The sequence below is a fragment of the Rhineura floridana genome, chromosome 11 (assembly GCF_030035675.1).
Source record: "Rhineura floridana isolate rRhiFlo1 chromosome 11, rRhiFlo1.hap2, whole genome shotgun sequence".
NCBI lineage: Eukaryota > Metazoa > Chordata > Lepidosauria > Squamata > Rhineuridae > Rhineura > Rhineura floridana.
This window is the reverse complement of record NC_084490.1, coordinates 39,800,326-39,824,621: the sequence shown is the minus strand read 5'-3', so window position 1 is coordinate 39,824,621 and position 24,296 is coordinate 39,800,326. Positions and strand designations below refer to the sequence as shown.

Genomic DNA, 24,296 nt, shown 5'->3' with positions numbered 1-24,296 from the left:
TTCCTGTCCTAAGGAATCAAACAGTGATTTGGGTGATATATGGAGACTGATGAATGCTTCCTAAAGACACTAAACTTTCTGTTGTCTTGGTGAATAGTGAATAGATCGTCTGATGTAAACATGGTACAAATTGCTTTTAAAATTTGTGCTGATCATATTCCATTTACCATCAATGTTTTAGGGGAAAATACAACTGTAAGAGAAATGATTTGAGATTAAGTAATAATTTGCTAAAATATAGTAAAATAAAATGAGATAGAATTCTTCATTTTATAAATAGTATAACTGCAGATTATGGTATGTGAAACTGTTAAGGCTTATATTAGGGGAATATATATTAATATTGGTTCTTATGGCAAGAAGAGGTTGCAGGAAGAGAGGCTTTATCAATGAGAATGAAACATCTGGAGCAGTGACGTTAAAAACAAGAATGTTAAAAAGTTAGATACAGCAAAATGTAAACTAAAACTTCCCAATGTGCAATCTATTTCTAAAAATGTGCAAATTAGTAAAATATATGTAAATTTAGAGATAAATTTGTAGAATAGCTGCAGCTCTGGTGCTTGTATGGATAGAATATAACTCTATTCTAGTCATAAGAAACTGGCACACAAAACCCCCTCTTCATAGGTAATGAGGCTACCACCACAGATAAGGCATTTATTACTTATGAACATTTGTATGTATACTCAAGTCCTCCTCTACAGCTTGTAACTCAGTTTATAGAGAAATCATGTAACCCAAACAGGTATGTAAACAAGTTTTAGAAAACTCTCCTGAGAAAAGATAAATAGGACCATTTGTAACTTAAAGTCTCTGATTCTCGTGGCTATAATGCAGAATGTTATATTTTTATATGATACTTTTAAAAACTCCTATATTGAAGACTGTATTTGAGTTCTGCCATGGAAATAAATGTATTCCAGCAGCATAGAGAGCTGCAAAACTTATTCTTATTTCAAAGCCAGAAAAGGATCCATCTATAGTAGTTTCTTACAGACCTATATCATTGTTAAACATAGGCTGCAAGATCCTGTCTTCCATTATAACAGAAAGACTGAACAATGTTCTGGCAAAACATATGCATGGAGATGAGACAAGCTTTCTTAAAAACAATGAGAAGGGGGTCTGGGACTGATGAGAAGGAGGAGTAGCTTTATACCATTGCCAACCAGCTGCGGTATGCGGGAGAAGGAGAGGCCTCCAAACCGGAGGAGAGCAATATGAGAGAGGCAGTGTCTGGAAGGTGGAGGGAGAGCCGGAGGGAGAAAAAGAGGAGTTTTTGCAGTGTAACCAGTGATGTTATGTCAGTTCCTAGAGCAGGGGTTCCCAAACTGTGGTCTGTGGGTCACCAGCAGTCCACGAGCTTCATTCAGGTGGGCTGTGGCATGTCTGCATAAAATATATTGATTTTTAATTGTATGTTTACAATATTTGAATTCCGTTTTTATTTTGCAATTAATTAATTGAATTCTATGCAATTCAAATTGTAACACAATGCACTGCAATATAAGAAAAAGAAGAGGTAGTAAAAATGTAATTAAAAATCAGATAGCATCTTGTATAGCACATTACAATTGTAACAACAGGCAGAAAAATCATTAAGTGGTCTGCCGAGACCACTGGCAATTTTCAAGTTGTCTATGGGGAAAAAATTTGGGAACCATGGTCCTAGAGCAGCGTTTCCCAACTAGTGGGCCACCAGATGTTGTTGGACCACAATTCCCATCTTTCCTGACCATTGGCAATGCTGACTGAGGCTGGTGGGAGTTGTGGTCCAACAACATCTGGTGGCCCACTAGCTGGGAAAGGCTGTCCTAGAGGCTTCAGTGTAGACTGGGGTAGTCCAGATGTTGTCAGACTCCAACTTGCATCAGTCCCAGCCAGCATGGCCAGTAATCAGGGTGATGGGAGTTGTAGTCCAACAACATCTGGAAAGCACCATGTTGGCCACCTCTGGTGTAGACATTTTACCAGATCAGCTGCTGGTTAACTCAACTCTTTAGCTTGGTGCTGGTCCACTCTAAACTCACCAGCAGTACAGTCCTTGATCCTACATTCTCTGGAGCAGTGTTGACATCTACTGCCAATCCCAGGAGTGAGGAAAAACAGGTCTGATTGAGCTCTCCTGTTTTCCAGTTGATTCTGGTATGTTGATTAAGCTCTTCCAGGTGAAATGCCAATTAACATGATTCTTATATTTAATATTGGCTTTTAATGTTGAACATTGCTAGTTGTTCTGCCACATATTCAGCTTTCATATTTATTACCTCATGGGAATCAAAGTGGTTGGGGAGAGAGAATGGCCTATTTCAGCCTTTCCCAGCCTTTGGGGCCCCAGAAGTTGCTGGACTGCAGTTCCCATCATTCCTGACCATTGGCCATGCTGGCTGGGGCTGATGAGAGTTACAGTCCAGCAACATGTGGGGACCCAAAGGCTGGGAAAGGCTGGTTTATTGTGTTAAAGGTATTTGTGTGTGAAGCAGGATCCCTTGAAGTTCTCTGTTGTTATTAGGAAGATGTCTTATAATGAGTCAGATAATGTGTCCATCTGGCTCAGTTTGTCTACAGTGACTGGCAGTGGCTCTCTAGGGTCTTGGCAGGCATCTTTCCCAGCCATACCTCAGAATGCCATGGATTGAATCAGGGACCTCCTGCATGCAGAGGATATGTGCAACTGCTGACCTGAGGCCTCATGTTATTTCTATTGTTGCCACCTGTGTTGTAAGCATACAGCTGGATCTGTCATTCACACAGTGAAAATGAAATGTGCTCATGTATAAAATTCTCTTTGATTGTGCCCGTTTTCTTTATGATGTCACAGTAGCTTGTGTACCTAATGCTCTTCCAAGATGTAAATGCTGTGAGCCTGTCTTAATTTGACAGGCATCGGAAGGCATGATAGTACAAATCTTCCAGGAATACTTTCACACCCAGAAAAATAGGGATAGCATGGAGAGAGTTTGTTGCAAGGTGGAATACTGCTTGAGAATGCCCTGTTGATGGTTCCCTTCATGTACCAACCCAGCAAAGACATGCAGAGAGGCTGCCATACAACAGTGGAAGCCCCTTTTCTATAGAACCTTTATAGAGCCCAAGACAGAGCATCCTTTGGAGCCTTCTTTCTTTCTTTCTTTCTTTCTTTCTTTCTTTCTTTCTTTCTTTCTTTCTTTCTTTCTTTCTTTCTTTCTTTCTTTCTTTCTTTCTTTCTTTCTTTCTTTCTTTCTTTCTTTCTTTCAAGCCTGAAAGATAATTTGCATACATTTTGTAGCTATCTAGGGTGGCTATCCAAGAAGGAGCCTTTTCTGCAGTCTGGCTCACACATTGCTATGGTTTGTTTAACCAACCACAAATTGTCCCACAGATGATCAAACAAATCATAGCTTGTTTCCCCAAAGTACAGTTTGCTTTCCAGCTGCTCTTGCCTAAATGTGTCTCGATATTTAGTGCACGTTGGCAAAGTGTATACATGTAAATATATTAATCAATTAAGCTGTGATGCCATGCACAATATGCATGAACCAGACATCTTCCATAGCAATTACCTGATGAATTTTGACTAAAAAGTCTTCTTCAGTGACAATTTGAGAATTCTGAATACCAGCTTCAGTGTGAATCCAGAAGGTATAATCATATTTAAAATGTGCTGCAATTACAGATTTTCTTCACAGATTTTAAAAATGGAAAATGTAAGTTGCTTTATCTTCAAAAAGGTAGCACTGGCAACTTCCCTCCCCCAAAGGATTCTTCCTTTAGACAAGAAATACCACCATATGGGAGCAAGCTGATCAGTGGCATTTCCAGCTTGAAGTAAGAATCCTGTGAAGGGGTGTGTGTCAAATAAACCCTGGTTAAGGAAGGATGCTGAGTTCATGCATAATGCTAACCCATGGTTAAAAGAAACCAAGGTTAATAAGCCAACAACAAACCATGGCTTCAGATCATGGTTTGGTGACAGTAAACAAATCATAGTTTCTGCTGCTTGCAGGGTTCACACAAAACACACAAGTCATAGTTTAATACACAATCATTTTAAAAGCAATGGTTTAATACACCATCATTTAATAAGCCATGGGTTAGTGTAACGTGTGAAACAGGACTATGTGGTTGGATGCAAATTGTAGGAAGTCTTTCTTAGGTATGTTTGCCTTGAACCATCTTTTGTTGTCTTTTGAGCACCAGGCACGGCCTATCCTATTCTTTTCTGCTTTGAATAATTTTTGAGATGAAGGGTTTTGATCTTGTGTCTGTTGCTTTAATTTTGTGGTTTCATGGCTGCTTTGACTCTTCTTTTATTCTGTTTTATTGCTTTTACTGTTGTTGTAAACTGCCTTTAAATTCGTGGCAAAAGTTGGTATATAAATTCTATAAATATCCCCTCAACTCAAACTGAAAAAGTAACTTTATTTTTATCTAATTTATTTACTAAATTTGTATGCTGCCCAATAAAAAGTTATCTGGGTGGCTAACAATGAAAGTAAAACATACATAAAAAGATAAAACAGTACAGCATAAAACAACAGACGAGGATAAAGCCATTATAACAAGGCTAATAGCAGATCTTAACACTTTAGAAATTTCAAAACATATATAGATTACTAGAAGATTTCAAGATTAAAAAGCTGGAGAAAATAAAAAGGTCTGATGCCAGAAAGACCAAAGCGTAAGCACCAAGAAAGCCTCCTTGGGAGGCTGTTCTACACCTGGGGTGACCACTGAGAAGGCCTCTCTCTTTTCTTCACACTTCCTCAGTCCTTTTATAGCAGGTATGGGGAACCTTCAGCCCTCCATATATTCCTGAACTACAACTTCCTTCAGCCTCGGCAAGCATAGCCAGTGGCAAGGGATGATGGGAGTTGTAGTTCAGGAACATCTGCAGGGCCAAAGATTCCCCACTTGTGATTTATAGAAGGAACATAGCCAATGCAAGGCTTCTTTCCCAAAAGATTGCACCAAACCTTTGGTATGTATCCAGCGATGTCTCAGCACATACAGAAGATACTCATCTTTGCCATAGTGATGTCAGCCCTCTCCCTAGTAGTCCTGCAATACTTGAGGAGGGTTCCAAGTATCTAGAATGTAGTTCATCACCTGGTTATGTTTGCACCAGTTTAACAACTAGCACAAGATCTTTCTGGCTTTGTCAACATTGCTGAAATTAGAAGGAGTACTAGATATGGACTTAAGTGATGTGTTCATTCTCTCCCTTCCCTTAGCCAACAAGCTAGCACCTTCCCAAGATGGCGGAGGCACACCAAGCTGTGGCGTTTCAATTCACTGTCTCTCCAGAGGGCATCGATCTCCACCTGAGCCATGTGGCTCTCAAGGAGGTTTACCTCTCAGGCCTGCGATCCTGGAAGAAGAAATTCAACCAGCTGAGGGTAAGATAGTGACAGTGAGGACTGTCATTGTGATGACATTTCACAGCCCAGCTCTTAATTTACTCCTGGGAACCCAAATCTTCCCTGTTAGAGCCTTAAAAAGCATTAAATTGTAATCTAGGGAAGCAGAGTAGGTTGAAGCCAAGTTAGGCCTCAGAGCATGGCTATCAGAAGGAAACAGGCCAGTGGGTTGAGGGTGTGATGTGAATGCAGGTTTGCATTTGTGGGTTCTTGCTATGACCAAGGTTTGGCCAAACTGGAACAGAGAGTTCTGGGAGCCAGTGATCTGACATTTTAGAACCATGGAATGCAGCCAATGATTTAGCAGAGAGTGGAGAGTGCCCACAGTGCAAAAAAGAGATAACACTGCTTGTTTTTCAATAATTAAGGTTCAATAACTACCATAACCTGGCTCTTTTCATTCAATAAAGCATGAATTCATTGGGTGTCCTTGTGAAGCCACTGTCTCCTTTAGTGCTATGCAGAGAATAATAGCTGGACCAACATACAGAATTGTTGTAAGGATAATGTATATGGAAAGCTGGTGCAGGTTAGTGGCTAAGACACTGAGCTATGAATTAAGAAGTCACTTGTCCATTTCTCTTTCATGAACTCAGTTGGGGATGTTAGGTGATTCAGTGCCCTGTTTTGGACATAATGCCAAACCATAGTTTACTTCGTTTTTTCCCAGTACAAGCAAAGACAGGAGGAGGGAAGGAGCGAAGCCAGCACTAATGAGCAGCTGCTTGTTCTTTTTAAAACCATAGTCGCCAACCTTTTTGGACCACTAGGCACATTTCAAATTTTGAGATAGTGCTGTGAGCACCAGTCACAAAATGGCTGCCATGGGGGCACAGCAAAACAAAAATGGCTGCCATGGTCGGCATGGTATAACACAACATGTTTCACGGAGGACATAACATTACACAAAATTAGAAAAAGGACAGACATTGCTGCTTCTCCCCCTCCCCCAGACAGCCACATGTCTACCCTACTGTTCCTGATTGTGAAGATACAGTTGTTAAAGGTACATGAACCCTGTTTTCCCCAATGCCAACCCTAAACCAAAGTCTAGGAGGCCATCCTGTACCCACTTACCTGGAAGTAAGCCCCATTAAACATAAAGAGGCTTCTGAAGCAGGCATGTATATCATTGTGCTGTGTTAACTTTATAGTGAATTCTTAATGAGTACCTGAACATCTGTTCCTGCACAGCAGGAGACATGCCTAAGCCTCTTTGCAAAGTTTTCACGTTTGGCATTTACCATTTGGAGAGGGAATTCTTTAACATCCACCTACAGTTTTTTGTGCAACAGTATTTGCGGAAAATAACTTTTAGGGAGTACCTGATCTCAGACAAACCCGTCACAGGAAAGATGCATCCTGGAAAAAGGGAAGGACACACTACACAGATTCCAGGGAGTACAAGAAATAAGACAGAAACAATAAAAATATACTGAAGAGGAGGAAAAAACATAAGCTGTTTAGGATCCTAGGGATCTCTATTGCCTAGTGTTCAAAGAACTCACTTATCAATCATAGCTTTGACTTCACTCATTGGCTAAAAATGCAGACAGGCAGAAATAGCATGGCTCATTTCACAGAAATTGGTTAGAAGGGGTTCTGCAGATTTTGCTACGTAACTGTCTTTCTAGGAGGGCTGGAGACTTAAAACAAAAACTAAAATTGAAAGCTCAGAGTCTGGAGCCCCTGCCTGGGAGCACTAACGAAGGCCTTCATGGGCACTGGCTTGGCAGCCTCTGTGATGTGTGAACCAGTCCCTTGATTAAATGATGTTAGATACTGAGATGTAGCTTGTAAGTGAGTGGGTTCATGTTGGTAGATGGTTGCTAGAGCAAACATGAGGGTCAGTCAGGTTATATAATGTTGGAACCTGTTTCATTTTTTTAAGTCAACAAGTACCGTTATTGAGCATCCAACAGTTCAAAGCACATTCAGTGCAACTTACATTCTGAAGAATGTGTTTGTTGTTTTTTAAGGCTGAAATAGCTACATTGTTGAGTATAGCCCTGTTTTGCACAAGTCAACACTGCTTCTTCAAGAAAGAGCACACTAGCAGTGTTGCCAAGAAATTGAGGGAAAGGAAGTGAGTGGGCGATTTAGTGAAATGGGCCAAAGTTCAGCTCATGAACCATATCTTCCAAACAAAGCGCAATGGGCCTTCAAAAACCACTGAAGTTTCAGCGCAGCAGATAGCTGGAACTATTTCTTTTGCTGTCTCTCACATCCATCTTTTTATGATCTCTCCTAACAGAACAGTTTTGTGACAGGCGTGTACCCCGCCAGCCCGTCCAGTTGGCTGTTCATGGTTACTGCCATCCTGGTGACCCAATACTCCCGTCTTGACCCCTCCATGGGCATGATTGGAAAGATCAAAGAACACCTGCCAGTCAGGTATGGGGAAGGGAGGGAAAGAGGGTGGGTGTTGCTGATGAATAAGTGAAGGTTAAGATTGTTGGGGGTGGGAGACTAAAACTAAGGCCTGGTTTAGACATTATGGGAAATCAGGGTTTTGTGCTATGAGAACAGGTTGTGGTGAATTTCAGGCTCATGTGATTCCTCCCTTCCCTCTCCTTCTCATTTGTGTCTGTGAAGAGGAAGTTGGAAGCTTTCTGCTTTTAAACAAACCATTGTTTATAATGACATCTGAACTTAAGGTGATTGTGGTTCGTTCACATTGGCATGAACAACCCAGGATCAAACTTGGGTTCAGATCTTGGCTTCTTCTGGAACCACAGTTTAAACAAACTAAATTTCTCTGAGTTTAGACATAATGGGGAGCTATGGTTTATTTAAAATTGGAAGTGCCTGCTCTTAATGACATCTGATGATTGGAAGAAGAGGAGAGGAAGCATACAACCTCAAGGCTTGCTGTGGCGTATTTACATAGTGGGAAATCATGGTCTTCCGTTACATCTTTGATGATCTTTGGAGAGGGTTACTTAAAAACCACACTCAAATGCTTCCCAAGATGTGTCCATGTCAAACACAGAAGGAGAGATGGCATTTGTTACTTTTGGAAGTTGTCCTCTTGAGGTGTTCAATATGAACAATTGAATGGGTTTTCATGCATGAACATGTGTCAACCATGTTAATCTGCAATCAGTTTGAAGGGGGCCTGTATGGATATACGTGCTCCGTCCAAAGGGACACAATCTCTGGCAATAGGTTTTGGAAAGTATATTACTTCATTGTCTTGATGAGGTAGAATTCCGCCCAGTTTGGATTTGGTACCGAATTTTCCATTAATTCACTTATTTGCTATTGTTGCAGATTGGATTTTTATGTGTATCTTTTTTTAAAAAAACAGTGTCTAAAATATTGATATTAATATTGCTATTTGTATCCATTTCCTTTCAAAATATTGATGCTAATATCAATATTTTTTCACGAGGGGAAAAAACACGGATTGGTAAAAGCAGCAGCTTGTGGACAAAGAACGAACTCTAATGAATACCCCTGTTAGGTCGACGGAATGCTTTTGAATCGGCACCAGCCAACGGATCCCATCTCTACTTCATTGACAAAACAATGGCCACTTGCTTTTATGGCTTTAGAGAAATATATGGAGGGTAGTTCTAACCTACATTAACATGATGGAATCTCCAACTCGGAGAGAGTTTGTCTGACTCCCAAACGCTGATTACTAGTGGAAAATGCCTTTATCCATCTCTCCCTGCTCCTCTGCTTCTCAAGGGCAAATGCTTAGCCACGTTTGGAGATAGATGCCTTGAATAGACAGACCTTTGGTTTAAAATAGCAAGTCCATTTTTTAAATCCTTAAGCGTTCTTTTATATGTGTGTGGTAGCTTAGAGGAGTGAAGCTATGGCTGGGAACACACCAAACATTTAAAGCACATTGTTTCCCCCCAAAGAATCCTGGGAGCTGTAATTCCCCCCGAACTACAATTCCCAGCACCCTTAACAAACTACAGTTCCCAGGATTGTTTGGGGGAAACCATGTGCTTTAAATGTATGGTGTATACACAGCCTAGGAGACAGAATAAGGTTTTCTTCTCTTATAACATTGATTCTTTTGACTTTAAAGTCTATATGTTTTCCTCCCTCTCTTTTCCTCCCCTTCCCCACCATGTTGTCCTCAGTGACTACCTGTCAGATCAGGGCCTGACAGTCCTCAGTGCCATGGCCTTTTCCACAGGGCTGTGGCTGGCCCTTATAGTGACCATGCGTAGCATTCTCAAGGTGCTGCTGTGCTACCACGGCTGGATATATGAGGAGCGCGGGAAGATATCCAACACCACCAAGGTCTGGCTGGTACGTGTTGGAGGACAGGTGTGCTGTTGGGAAGCAGGCTGATAAGAAGAGCATGCTGTGGGACAGAACCAGAGGGTGGCAGCTGGGGCTAAGTTGGCCTGGGCTTGCACTATCAAGTTTCCATATGGGGGTGAAGTAGGCATATATGCCTGCAAACATTTGGGAAGGGCTGTAGCTCAGTTGTAGATCATCTGCTTTGCCTGAAGAAGGTCCCAGGTTTATTCCCTGGCATCTCAAGGTAGGGCTGTGAATGTTCCTAGTGTCAACAGTACTGAGCTGGGTGGATCAGTGGTCTGACTCAGTATAAGGCACCTTCCTATGTTCCAGTGTCATGATTGTCTGGGACATAGCTACAGAGGTGTAAGTCTTCTTAGCTGTCCCTCTGGGTATTCTGGAATACATCACCCACATTTTATGCCCACACTTGTAATTTAATTTTTTTGTAATCCCACCTAATTTTTCCAAGGAAACTCAAAGTGGTTAACATATCAGTAACAGGAATAGTATCAAACAAGCAACAGTCCCCAAATTGAACTCTATTACAATAAAAACATTGATGTGAAACTAAAAAATACAGGGAGGGGTGAGGCAGCAGGGAAGTCGGCATGGTGCAAAAGTACCAGTGGAGCCAATCCAGAGTTTGTGCCGACCTCCCTGCTGCCTCTCCCCTCCCGGCTGGGGCAGCTAGCACAGTGTCTGGTGACCCACTTCTGCGGAATGCTCTTCCATACAAAAGCATTCCATGTGCATAGAATAACTAGCATATCTGGGAGAAGGCTGGGCTAGAACATTTCCCCCCCACATCAGATTTCTTATGTGGAGAGTTGGTGGTGGCCTAGCCCAGCCCATGGTTTACCACTTCATTGTGTACTAGGCCACAGACTGGGAAAAAGCACTACTGTAAACCAAAGAATGGTGATGGGTGGGAGAATTGTTCTGTTGTGATGCCTGTCTACATTTCCCCTGTGTCCCCCCCCCCCTCCGATCGCAGGCTCTGGTGAAGATCTTTGCTGGGCGGAAACCCATGCTATATAGCTACCAGACCTCATTGCCTCACTTGCCTGTTCCAGCCCTCAGGGATACTATGCAGAGGGTGAGTCTGGTTTTATTCCTACCTCTGTGTTGCTTCTTGGACAGAAGCACTTCAGAATGAATGTGGAGGTTTGAAGGCTTTGCTATACGAAACAACTAAACCTGTATATAGAAAACTAGCATGCCATGGAAAAAGCTATATAATAATAATAATAATAATAATAATAATAAATGTCTTTCCTTTTCAAACTAGTTTTCCATGTGCTCGGAGTGGTTTTTTTTTTTTAAACAGATGATAATGGATGTCTTCCTGTATGAAAATGAAAGTGATATAGTCCAGAAGAAACTGTACTACATGCTCTTTCAACGTGTATTTTGAGCTTGTATTTTAACAAGATCTTTGGGTTTGGATGAATACATACTAATACGAGGCCTTATCCAGAGTTCTCTGGTGCCTCGTTACTCTGCAGCGATACAGAAATCCTTTAGCTTTTTTTATGCACCCCTTTTGTAACATTGGCTGAAGCAGACTTTATACAGTTATGTTTCTGAAATAAACAGGTTTTGTTTAAAATAAGTAGTTTGCTAGTTCTTTTATTTTTGTATTTTTGCTTTTACTTTTCACATTCATTACACGTTTCACCTTTTTTCGTATACGTTGTTTCCATTAAATATTGCAAATACATTCATTGGCATTATATCCATCAGGTTTTGTCTATAAATTGGTTGAAAAAGTGACATACTTATTATTTATGGTTTGTTTACCATCTTATGCTTTTTATGTTTTTCCTCAACTCAACAACTTGTGGTTCTTACTGCGAGACATTCAGTGTTGGGAGAAGGCTGTAGCTCAGCTGAAACCCTGGCATTTTTAGATAGGGCTAGGAAAGACCCCTGAAGAGCTGTTGTTGGTCAGTACAGACAACACTGAGCTAGACCATGGTTATGAGGCAGTTTCCTATGTTCCACTGTCACTACAATTTAGGTACCCCGCAGATCTCGGTCAGTTTTACCGCTTCCCAAAAAGTGGCATTAGTGAGCTGCCGCTTGTTCTCATTTGAAGTTTACGACTGTGAGCCTAGCAGACTTTTCTCAGACTTTGACCAGCCTCGGGGAAGAGTCGTAGTTCATGGTAGAACATTATCTTTGCATACAGAAAGTCCCAGGTTCAGTCCCCGGTGTCTCCAGATAAGGTGGGGAGAGGTCCCTATTTGAAATCCTGGAGAGCTTCGGCCAGTCAATGGAGACAGTACTGAGCTAGATGATCTCGCTTGATGTAAAGCAGCTTCCTATGTTCCCATATTTGTTTACCAGAGAACCATAACACGGCCTGCCCTGGACACAGAGCCCTTTGAGGGACATAAGAAGAATTAGAACATTGTAGAATCAGTAGTCCAGAGCTGACAACTTTACCTCCAGTATTCCTGATAACCTTTTATTAGCTTTGTTGCCTTGGAAGCTGCAATGTTTCCACCTGTCTGGGCTGATGGTGCCATATATTCTCTGGAGGCATCTGCATTCTTTTTTCCTCTCTCCAAACTTTCACACATACTCAGGGGCCCTCAACTCTACTTCTGCCAGGGCCTCCTTGTCCAAAGTAATTTTGCAGAGGAATGTCTGAGAACAATTCTGTCTTGGATGTGGGACAGGGAGGTGAACTAGAGCTATCAAAGAATCCTTACTACCAGCCATGGACTTCTGTTCCCATATTTTTCTTCCCACTAGTATCTAGAATCCATACGACCCCTTACAACAGATGCTGAGTTCCAGCGGATGGCAGGCCTCGTCCGTGACTTTGAACGGACCCTAGGACCGCGCTTGCAGTGGTACCTCAGACTTAAGTCTTGGTGGGCATCCAACTATGTGAGTGGTCTCTAAAAATGGGTCAGAGCCCTTTTGGGTGTGCAGTGCTGCACATGGAGAATGTGTCTTTTAAATTCTTCTTTTCCAATCTCATCTCTTGTCCAGGTAAGTGACTGGTGGGAAGAGTATGTGTATCTCCGTGGACGAGGCCCGCTGATGGTAAATAGCAACTATTATGGCATGGTGAGTTTCAGAGATGGAGAGAAGAATTGGGGGGCACTTCTCTTTAGTCTCAACTGATGCCCCATATCCCCCCTTTCTGCATACCCATTTTTCTTATTAGGATTTCCTATATGTAACTCCCACCCCAGTTCAGGCAGCTCGTGCTGGGAATCTTGTCTATGCCATGTTGCTGTACCGGCGGAAACTCACTCGGGAGGAGATCAAACCGGTGAGTGAGATCAAACGATATGGTGGGGTGGAGGGCACAGTCACTACCCAGTGAAAGCTCCCTCTCCCTGAATGGGGAGTGGGACATCCGATTGAGAAGAAGGTGGGATGAACAGGGTTTCTGTCAGCTTATGGAGGGGGAAGGAATAGAAGCATAGCAGACATCTACTGTAGCTGGGTACTACAGTTTTAGAAACCCAGCTAAGGTTTGCCAATTTCACTCTTTAAAGTATCCCCCCCCCATTAAACTACACTTTAAATTGCACTGGAACGGTTCTGGCTCCTTTTATTGTTTTCTCTTTATGGACCAATCCTGTGAGCCACTGCATGGGCAAAAAGCGAGCAGGATCAAAGGCAAGAGGCCAGCTTATTTATTTATCTATTTATATCCTGCCCTTCCTCCCACTAGGAGCCCAGGGCGGCATTTTCCAAACTGTTGTGCTGGCATGGGAGGGTGAACTAAGACAACTGCAGTGGCAACAGCCAGCATTGCCAGTTGTGGCACCATGGCAATTGGCAAAGTTACTGTTTAACATGCTTGCAAAAGAGAGATTTGCAAAAGGCCACCCATTGAGTTTCATGGATGAACAGGGATTGTAACTCTAAACTCCCTGGTGCAGGGGCCAAAATGAGCATGATGTGGGAGACCTGTAGTTGGATCTCCCCATTTTAATGGTTTAGCTTTAAAGCTGGGAGCTCCAAATTCAATCAGAGAAGCTAAGCTAGGAGAGAAGTGGGTTAGTTTTTTTACCCTTACTCCCCCTGCTGCTTTATTTATGTATAAAAATATTGTATTTATTTATTTTATTATTACATTTATATCCCACCTTTCCTCCAGGGAACTCAAGGTGGCATAAAAACATGTTTCTCCCCCTCCCAATTTTATCCTCACAACAATCCTGTGAGGTGGATTAGGCTGAGAGACAGTGACTGGCCCAAGGTTACCCAGTGAGCTTCATGGCTGAGCGGAGATTTGAACCCTGGTCTCCCAGATCCCAGTCTGGCACTCTTAACAACTGTACCACACTGACTGTCTCCTCATATAAAATATTGAGGCGATGTACAACCAAATATGCAAGGCATCATGGCAGTCTACAAAGTTAAAAAACAAAAAGCCATAAAATGATACAAAATAATCATTAAAATGCCTGGCTCATCTCGAAAGAGCTTAAACAACTGAATAGACCTGATTGCATGAAAAGGTCTTCCAAGAGACATCTGAAAATTAGCAGTGAGTATGCTTTCTTGATCTAAATGCCTCACTCTTGCCCCCACAAGCTATTCTTAGCCCCACTGGGCAAACAATGCAGACATGGGATACAGTAGGGGTGGGGAACTCTTTTCAGCCTGAGGGCCGCATTCCCTTCTGGGCAACCTTCCTAGGGCCACATGCCAGTGGAAGGCAGGGCCAGAGGCAAAAGTGGGTGGAGCAATTAATATCAATTTGACCTTTGTACAGTAGGTTAGTTTCTACAGACGCTCTGCACACCTCTCTTTACCCTCCATCCAGACAAGAAGAGTCGTCATTAGAGTTCAAGGACACGTTCCAGTCAGGCCAAAAGTACTCAGGGTGTGAAGTGAAGGGTGTGGCCTGGGGAGAAGGGGTGTGGCGTGGGGAGAGTTCCAAAGGCCAGATGGAGAGATCTGAACAGCTGCATTCGGGCCCTGGGCCTGAGGTTCCCCATCTCTGTGATACAGGAATCTGTATTCCTGCCATCACTGCCATAGGCCTAATAGCAGCTTTGAGAGCCAATTTTGACTAAGAAAACAGTGAGGGGAAGGATTAAAGATCTTGCATTCATGATCTGGTTAAAAAAATGGAGCTCCCACAGTTTCTGTAAAGCAAAAACAAAAGTGGAAGCAAACCAGATTCCCCACGTCATCCTGAATGCTCTTGCATTGGTTCTTGGGGAACATCCTGCACAGAAACAGGGCAGAGGGGATGCTTAGTGTGGGCAGGACTGGAGGTGACTTGCTTATACATGAACCAAGAGTTACCATCACAGTATTATGCGTAAAGTACTGCACTAGGGTGGAGAGTCGGAAACAGCTTTCCCCGCTTGCTGTATGTACAACATGCTGGTTGTCAGTCATGCTATCAAAGCTACACCTATCTATGGATGCAGTCTCAAGGTTTTTTCTCCCCAGTGGTGTCTTTCAAAGTACCTGGCCTGGAATTTTCATAACATTGATTATCTAGCTCCTTATCTATTTAAGAATGCATTTCTGTCTTGAATTTTTAAAAAGTTCCCTGAGTGTATTCAAAATAACGACAGATCTCTTCCGTGTTTGGTTTCCCCCTGCCATCTAAACCTGGGCTTGCCTCCCATGTGAAAACAGAACATGGCCCCAAATTCCTTCATCCCCCTCTGTGCGGCCCAATGGGAACGTCTCTTCAATACCACCCGGTTGCCTGGGGTGGGGCTGGGTAAGTGAATCGGGGGACATTATGAAACACCCCCCAAACCTACCCCTAAGCTGTGGGGCCTTTTGCAGGGTGAGTCTGCTTTATGGTGTCTCTTGATGGTCTTTGTGACACAGTCTAGATCCTAATGCATTTTTTCAAACATTTTATTTTAAGACTTGCATCTCTGGGATTTCAAGACTTCCCCATGCTGAATTTTCAAATCCTTTCATGTAGAGACTCCTGCAGCCTTTCTGAAATTTTCTTGCTCTTGCCTACAGCCTCTGGGTTACTGACGTATACACAAAGTCAGGAATGTCACCCTGGTTTTGCACTCTGAGCCTTGCCTACTCCATCTGGGCTGCCCCATCCTTGCCAACTTTGGGGAGAAATAATCTAGTTTCTGTGTGCTGGAAGGGGCTTTGATGCTGTTAGTTGCTCCCCCCCCACTTGACTTTTTTACAAAGTAGCTTTGCAAGCACATCTCCTTGACTACTTCTCTCTCCATCTCTCTTTTTCTTTCTTTCTCTCCCTTGCTTCCCATGCCTCCTCAGCTGATGATCCAAAGTGGTCTGCCCACGTGCTCAGCTCAGTATGAACGCATGTTTAATACAACCCGTATCCCAGGAATGGAGGGAGGTAGGATGCTCTTGCGCACCTTGCTCCCTTTCCCTGACATTATCACTCCAAAGCAGGGGTGGGAAGCCTGTGCCCCGCGACCCAGACTCGGCCTGCCAAGCCTCCCCATATGGCCTGCTAGGCTGTTCTAGAGAAGCCACGCCCACCCAGCCTACACCTGATGTCACACCTGGTGTCAGCTGAGGGGCAAGTAAGGACGGTGCTTCAAAGGAACAATCGGGGGCTTAAATTGGGCTCCCATTTGTTCCTTTGCTGGAGCAAGATGAATTCCCAACCACCTGTCAGCTGATGGGCAGTAGGAGCTTACCCTGCTCAAGGAGGGGGAAGCAGTTCCCATTCAATGGAAACAATTTCTCCCTCCCAGTGTGGCTCTTTTCCACCTCCGACATTGGGGAGTCTCACAAATGGCAAAGAATAGTGACAGGTGGGTGGGACAACCCAGTTGTCAGTCATGTAATGTCATAATGCCATCATGTGATTGACAGGTGGGTTGCGCCACCCACCTGTCAAAGTTGGCCTCTGGAGCCAAGAAGGTTCCCTACCTCTTCTGAAACAAAATGTAAATGTACTGCCTCCAAGTCGATTCCAACTTATGGCAACCCTATGAATAGGGTTTTCATGAGGCTGAGAGGCAGTAACTGGCCCACGGTCACCCAATGAGTTTCATGGCTGTGTGGGGATTCGAACTGTGGTCTCCCAGGTCGTAGTCCAACACCTTAATATCCACGCACATAGTTACCTGAGGAGCTGGGGGTGGGGGCGCTTACTCCTCCTCTCTATCCTTCCCCATCATCCTAGCTGTTAAAGGAAGAAGGGAACTTAGTTATCCTCAGAGGAATTGGGGGGGGGCATTTTGACAGTGGGGAATAGAAGCAGATCAGGACAGTTTCTTTTATTGTCCCTGTCCCACAAACAGCAAAAATGTCAGAGGGCAAAAATGTCCCACCTCTTTTAAGTTCTCTTCCTGGTGATAAGGGTGAACTATCCCAGGCTTTTGGGTGGGGTCTGAGCATACAGAGGACAGGGTAAAAGTAGTAGAGAGAAAGCATGGAGTAGGGAGACCAAGTCAGAATGGGTGACAGCGGAGGATGGGTTAGAATGGATCAGAGAGTGGAATTTAGGGCAAGGGTGGGGGATCTGGCCTGGGAATAGTAAGCCAGCCCAGGACATTGGTGCTGGGGCAGTGATGCTCACATCTGTAATGCCCTATAGAGACGTTAAAAGAGGATTAGACAAATTCATGGAGGATAAGGCTATCCAAGGCTACTAGCCATGATGGCTATGCTGTGCCTCCACAGTCGGAGGCAGTATGTATCTAAATACCAGTTGCTGGAAACCGCAGGAGGGGAGATGCTCTTGTGCTCAGGTCTTGCTTGCGGGTTTTCCATAGGCATCTGGTTGGCCCCTGTCAGAACAGGATATTGGATTAAGATGGGCCTTTGGCCTGATCCAGCAGGGCTGGTCTTACGCTCTCAATGTCCCTTGGTAGACAAGGCTGTGGTTGTTTTCCTCAGGAAAGTGCCTACCAAACACTGAGCAAACACTGAGCTAATGCCAAGATCCCTGTGTTCATCTCTAAAATTTATAATATTCATGCATGCAACACTCACATTCTAACTGTACTTCTCAGAGTGATTGCTTTCACCATCCCTACCATTCAGACAAGTAGACAGCTCAGCAAATGCTTCAGCTCCTTTTTTGTAATTGTCATTGTGAGGGATGGTGGCAACTCGCCTGAAGGCATTTTACACCCAAGCAGGTTTTTGGGTCAGGCAGTGCAAAGGAGGAAACAGTCCCTGGTGATGTGGACATACAATCTGGGATGGTCCAAAGCCTCTTTCAGGATGCAGGTGTATTCAAAACCCAGGTCCTCACTCAGGTTTCCTCTGCCTCTTTAAATCAAATGGGCAACTAGGAATTGCAAACTGGGCACCACCTTCAGCCTCGTGTTCATTGTGTGGGACATCCTGTCCCATTATCAGAATCACATCCATGCCATACTTTAAAGCAGTATCATAGCACTTTAACAGCCATGGATTCCTCCATAGAATCCTGGGAACTATAGTTTGTTAAGGGTGCTAGGAAAGGTCTCCTAAATGTATGGTGTGGGTGGATCTCTGCCCATTTTTTAGAAAGGTCCCACATTGACCCAGGTGAGTGTTTTGATGCTGGAGAGAGTACAGGCTATGACATAGCAGCACTGCCATTAATTTACCCTAGCTATAAAGAGCTGCCCTGCTACCTGCAACCCTTTTAAACCTGAAATACCTGATGTGTGGGGATTGAACTTACGGCTTCTCCTCTGCCCCCTCTCCTTCCTTCCCTCCTGGCTAGCCATTGGTTGAAGCAGGATCTTACATTAGGTGGACATTTGATCTGATCTAATGGCGCTCTAGAGCTTGATCTTATGTTCCTCACTCCATCCATAGACAGCATCCAGCATCTGGGAGATAGCAAGCACATTGCAGTGTACCACGCTGGGCGCTTTTTCCGGGTCTGGCTGTACCACAACGGGAGGCTGCTGCGCCCACATGAGCTTCAGGCACAGTTCCAGTTCATCCTAGGGGACACCACGCCTCCTTTGCCTGGTGAGGAGAAACTGGCTGCCTTGACTGCGGCTGACAGGTGAGACTGCCTCTGCCCTGAGCCAGCCATTCAGTGCCTGAGTGCCTTGGCTTTGTTCACACAATGTGAACATTGTATGGAACGCTCTGCCAATAGAGATTCAGCAGGTGCCTTATGTTTTCAGCATTAAATGTCTGCTAAAAACTTTTCTATGCCATCCGGCAATTAAGAAACTCTCTTTCTGTAATAGTTGATGATTTCTGATTTTAAATGTTTACATGGTTTTTATTGTATATATGTATGATTGTTGTAAATGATTTTGATATTTTTGTATGAATAGGGATATACAAATATTTTTATAAATAATAGTTTTCACTTGAAGTGTTTGGGAGGGAGTGGGAACTTGAGACATACTCGGCCTTGCCTTATATTCCTTCCCATGACCCTGTTAAAGCAAGTTAGGTTCAAAGTCCTTGTATTAATTTATAAAACCCATATAACAACTTGGTTCCAGGATACCACAAGGACCTCCTGAGTCTCTTAAATCCCAGCTTTATCACTGAGATCGGCTGGAGGAATGCTGGTAGCTGCCCCTGTGTGACTGAGGCCCACTTTGGTATCTGTGATAAATCCAGCATTTAGCATGGCCAGTCCAGCAACATGGAATGCTCTCCTGATGGAAATCTGCCAAGCACCCTTGTTTCATAATTTTTAAATGTCTTTTGAAGACTTTTATTTGTCAGCAGGCTTTTTCAATTGGATTCATTTTATGTGATTGGCCAATGCGTTATGACATTTTCTGCTTCTATATTTTTCTTATGTTTGTTGTGATTTTATATTTGCTTTACACCACTTAGAGGTTTTATGTGTTAATGGCATATAAATATTTTTATAAATAAAATAAAATAAAACTCAATTTCAGTGCCAGATATTTAAAATACTATGTGGATAACATGGACTTCTTATGCTTTTCCAATTTGAAATATTCTGCACTGAAACAGAATGCAAAGTTCTTTCCTTATACCTGCTCAGGTATATTTATCTGTAGAGTTTCACAAAATGCAGCCTCAAAAGATGATGGGCATAGAGTACTTTTAGACTCCAGATTATGATTGATAATTTTCTACCTGCTGCCATTAAACCAGTCAGTTACCTGCCCAAACTGACAGTCTCTCTAACTCATGGTTACCTAAATTTTTGCAGAGACCCCTGGGCTCGAGCCCGCCAAACCTACTTCCGCTCAGGGGTGAACCAGCAGTCACTGAGCACAGTGGAGAAAGCGGCCTTCTTTGTCACCTTGGACACCAGTGAGCAGGGGCTGCAGGGGCCCAATCCAGGTCAGGCGCTGGACGCCTACGCCAAGTCTCTTTTGCATGGGTGCTGCTGTGACAGGTGGGTGCTTCATGGGATGCCCCGGATGCATTGCGCACTCTTCACCTCCAGCCTGAAAAGGCCCCACCCACTACATCCTAAAAGGCACACAAACTGTGAGAAGTCCAAGTATTCACAGTCCGCCTGACAAAACTGTCTCTCTCTCTTTTCATACAAGAGAACTTTACTTCCGCTATGAGGCCACTCACTGCCTGTTCTTATTTTCCCAGAAACTTTCACTTGGAGACCTATGCAGGACCTCAGAAAAGCCTCTCTGCCACCTTGTAACCCATCAAGTTCAAGTTCATTTTTTCTGCCCCTCTCTGCAGAGTAATTCTTGCAGACACACCCCTTCTTGCACATAGACACACACAAAATGAGTTTATCCCTCAAACCCTGAACCTAATATAAATGCTCTTTAGTTCCACTTCCATCCACACATCACACCAACAAAAGTTTTCAGATCTCCTTGAATTCTCTTTTATAGCAAAACCATATGTTTGTCTACTCAGAAGTAAATCCCATTGAGTTCAATGGGACTTCATCCCAGGGAAGTGTGCATAGGATTGAAGCCTTAATTTATCTTCTTTCTGGGTCTCTCTCACTCTGCCTTCCTGTGTGCACTTGTCATTAGCCTGGCTGGACAGCATGCTAGGTCTGTGTGTGCATGTGCACGTTTCTGTCTAACCTGATCCTGCTTTGCCAAGAAGCCATGTGTACAAATGTATGTATTTTCAGTGGTGAGCCACTGTAAAAACAAAACCGCTTCATTTGCAGCAAATACACAATATTCTCCTGGGATTTTAGATGATTGTTCCACACTTGCAATACAACTTCAGTAACGAAGCTTACTTTTATTAAGTTAAATTTTCAAGGGGTACCATTTTTGTGTAGTTTTGCATTTGTACCCGAGCTGGGGTATTGTCTTCTTCATTGGGGAGAACCTGCTCTTTTGGTTTTCAGCAAAAACTGAATTTACCTGCACTGATTTGCTAGCCTATGTGACATCGTCAAAGTCCCCATCTCTCAGAGCAGTTTTAAAGTGTAAAAAAAGAAAGCAAATTTGCTTTTAAATGGGTTGAGCAGATGGATGTGTAATGTACTTGAAAAGCATGTGGTGATGTGCGTTTGAAGAAGACAGCATTAGATCCAGAGGCTGTAAATACAGCAGAGGTCCAAGTGATGCCCTTCCCTGGCTCTCCCTGTCAGGTTCCTACCTGCTCGTGGTTACTGCCTGTCTCTAGGCACCACTAGGGACTCCACCAGTCCGGACTGTCCTTTCTTATGGTTTCTCTCCCCGCTCTAGCACAGATCTCAACAGATCCCCCTGCTAGGCAGCACCACCAGTCACGTCCTATAACCAGTAGTCCCAGAGACTCTGCCTGAGTCTCTCTATCTGGTTACCTCTGTGACTGAGTGCTAAAGCTGTCCCAATCCCTTTGATTTACTCAGACTGCTTGTAGTTTTATTCTCTTCACCGCTGCCACCATTTGTTTCCCTTCAGCCTTGGTATTTACCTCACCCTCCCTTCTGGTCTGTGAAACCCCAGCCAAGGATCAGGCCTTTGGTAAACCAAATAAGTATTTTATTATATAACAGAGATAACAAGATTTCTTTAAAAGGCACTTAAGCATATGTTTACATCTATTCCTGAGGTACTGGTCTTAGTATTAATCCGAACTCCACCCTCTCCTCACAATCTCCTCTCAAAACCCACCAAAACAACCCTCTCAAGTCCACCAACGTCCACACCACATCCACCCAGATTTACCTGACATTCTTCCTTTTATACTGTCAGCCATTTTAAACATTCAGCCAATCATCCAGCATTCTACTGCCCATTCACTCCCCCTCCTCTTTCACTCCACTTACCATGTATCTTCTAAACAAACAGCACTTACCCTATTTACACTAATACAGGATCATCACATTTCCCCTCCTTAAAACAACGGCAGAGTATTATTCCTGTTCCAGGATTTATACGTCGCGTTAACAATATAACAAGTCTCTATGGGGAAAATGTCTTTCTTTGTTCCTCCGTCTGGTCACGTCACTGCAGTCCCAGCCACTTGCCTGGAAAGTCCATCGGCCAGTACATTGCCCTTGCCTTTTATGAACTGGAAGTCCACTTGATAGTCCTGTAGGGCCCAGGACCACCTCTGCAGCATAGTGTTATGGTTTTTCATAGTCTGCAACCATAACAAGGCCCGATGATCCGTTGTTACCGTGAATCTTCGTCCCCACACGTATGGGCGCAACTTGTTCAGTCCCCACACGACCGCTAGGCACTCCTTTTGGACCGACGAATAGTTTTTCTCCCTCGGCGTCAGCTTGCGACTCAGATACGCCTCTGGATGTCTGGTGCCTTCTCTCTCCTGCAGCAAGACAACTCCCAGCGCAAGGTCTGACGCATCTGTAGCCACGATGAATGGTTGCTCATAGTCTGGTGCTATTAATATGGGTCCTTTGCACAAGGCTTGCTTCAGCAGATCAAAAGCCTTCTGACATTCATCCGCCCATACCACATGCTCAGAACACTTCTTCTTGGTCAATTCATGCAAAGGGATAGGCCACGATTGCACTGCCTCTACCTTGCTCCATAAGGGGGTGACTTTCCCACTCCCCACCTTATGTCCTACACAGATTACTTCACTCACAACTTTCCCATTCACACGGTATGGCATAGATCTGATTGGGGCATGATCTCCAGTATTAATGGAATGTTTGTCTACACTGGTTCGGCCAGGTTTATTACTAAAGAGATTCCCATAGTTTTTCAAAACTCTCAGAATCTCTTCTTTTACTTCCTCCTTCACCTCTTCTGACCATTCCACTTGATCTACCCCTCCTTTGTCTTTGCTTTCCTGTACCAAATCTGGAAGTTCAGGCCCACTTCCCTCAGGGAATAAGGTAACCTGCAACACCTTTGCATCCCTGGTATGGTAAGGCTTTAACATATTTACATGAACCACTTTGCTTTTGTTTAATTGGTCTGTGGTGATTACATACGTCACTGTGTCAAGCCTTTCTCTGATGGTATATGGTCCTTCCCAGTTAGCCTGTAATTTGTCATGTTTCCTGGGTATGAACGCCATAACCATATCTCCCACATCATACACACGTTCCCTGGCTGTTCTGTCATACCAGTAACTTTGCTTCTGCTGTGCTTGACTCAAATTCTTTTTCACCACCTCCATCATTGATGTTAATTTATTGCGGAATTCCAATACAAAATCTACTACAGATGTTTTGTACTCTCCCAGGGTTCCTTCCCATGAATTTTTTAATAGCTCCAAAGGTCCCCTCACTTTTCTAGTGAACATGAGTTCAAAGGGTGAGAAGCCTGTTGACTTTTGAGGGACTTCTCTGTATGCAAATAAGAAGCATCCCAACCGTTCATCCCAGTCTTGTGGGTGATCTTGTACATAGCTTCTTATCATGCCCTTCAAAACGCCATTGAATCTCTCTGTTAGCCCATTAGTGGCGGGATGGTAAGTAGTGGTCTTTAGATGTTTTTGACCACAACATTTCCACATACATTGCATCACCTCTCCCATGAATACACTGCCTTGATCCATCAGCACTTCATGAGGGAAACCCAGCCTCATAAAGATTTTTAATAAAGCCTCTGCCATTATAGAGGCTTCTACAGATCTTAGTGCTTCTGCGTCTGGGTACCTGGTGGCAAAATCCACCACCACCACTAGATATTTCTTGCCATGCCTTGTGGGTTTGGAAAAAGGGCCCACCAAATCTATTCCCACTCTATAAAAGGGTTGTCCAATTATAGGAAGGGGCTTTAAGGGTGCCTTAGTCTTTACTCCACTTTTTCCCACCTTTTGGCATATACCACAAGATAGACAATGTTGTTTTACATCTTTGGAGATGTTTGGCCAATAATAGTGTGCAGCCAATCGCCTCTTGGTCTTTTTTATTCCCAGATGTCCTGCACATGGGACATCGTGGGCTACCTCTAGCAATCTGGTTCTGTATTTGCTAGGTACTATCAATTGCTTCACTGGTTCACATTCATCCTTTCTCTCAGCAGGCATCCACAGTCTATATAAAATCCCATTCTCACACACAACTTGATTCCTCAGTTTGTCAGTGAAAGGAATCTGTTGGGTCAGGGCTTGCTCCTTTATTTGATTCAAACTGGTATCCTTATTCAGTTCTTCTCTGAAATGCTCTGTCTCTTCCCCAGAGACCAGCTGATACAGTTTGTCTCCTTCAGCAGGCCTGCTAGTGGTTGCTATGGCGACCTGAGGCTGGCTAACAGTTTCTACCCTGTTTGCTTCAGCCCCCCTTAACATGGCTTCTTTTTCTCTGCCAAGTTGCTGTCTGGTCACCACATA

General features: G+C 43.6%; 1 protein-coding gene across 6 annotated transcripts in view; it reads left to right on the top strand.

The window, feature by feature from the left end:
• The window catches only part of CPT1C (carnitine palmitoyltransferase 1C), a 57,030-nt gene that overhangs the window by 18,502 nt on the left and 14,232 nt on the right, over positions 1 to 24,296 (top strand). For 5 of the 6 annotated variants that reach the window (XM_061589480.1, XM_061589478.1, XM_061589479.1 and 2 more), the window contains 10 exons: positions 5,217 to 5,381; positions 7,657 to 7,796; positions 9,506 to 9,677; positions 10,669 to 10,770; positions 12,435 to 12,572; positions 12,678 to 12,755; positions 12,856 to 12,963; positions 15,303 to 15,390; positions 18,435 to 18,630; positions 19,774 to 19,962. In XM_061589480.1, coding sequence (XP_061445464.1) covers positions 5,241 to 5,381; positions 7,657 to 7,796; positions 9,506 to 9,677; positions 10,669 to 10,770; positions 12,435 to 12,572; positions 12,678 to 12,755; positions 12,856 to 12,963; positions 15,303 to 15,390; positions 18,435 to 18,630; positions 19,774 to 19,962 — 1,352 coding nt within the window. In that variant the 5' untranslated portion in view covers positions 5,217 to 5,240. Of the gene's footprint in view, positions 1 to 5,216; positions 5,382 to 7,656; positions 7,797 to 9,505; positions 9,678 to 10,668; positions 10,771 to 12,434; positions 12,573 to 12,677; positions 12,756 to 12,855; positions 12,964 to 15,302; positions 15,391 to 15,920; positions 16,006 to 18,434; positions 18,631 to 19,773; positions 19,963 to 24,296 lie in introns of all 6 variants that reach the window. The other variant, XM_061589484.1, reaches the window with a different exon arrangement.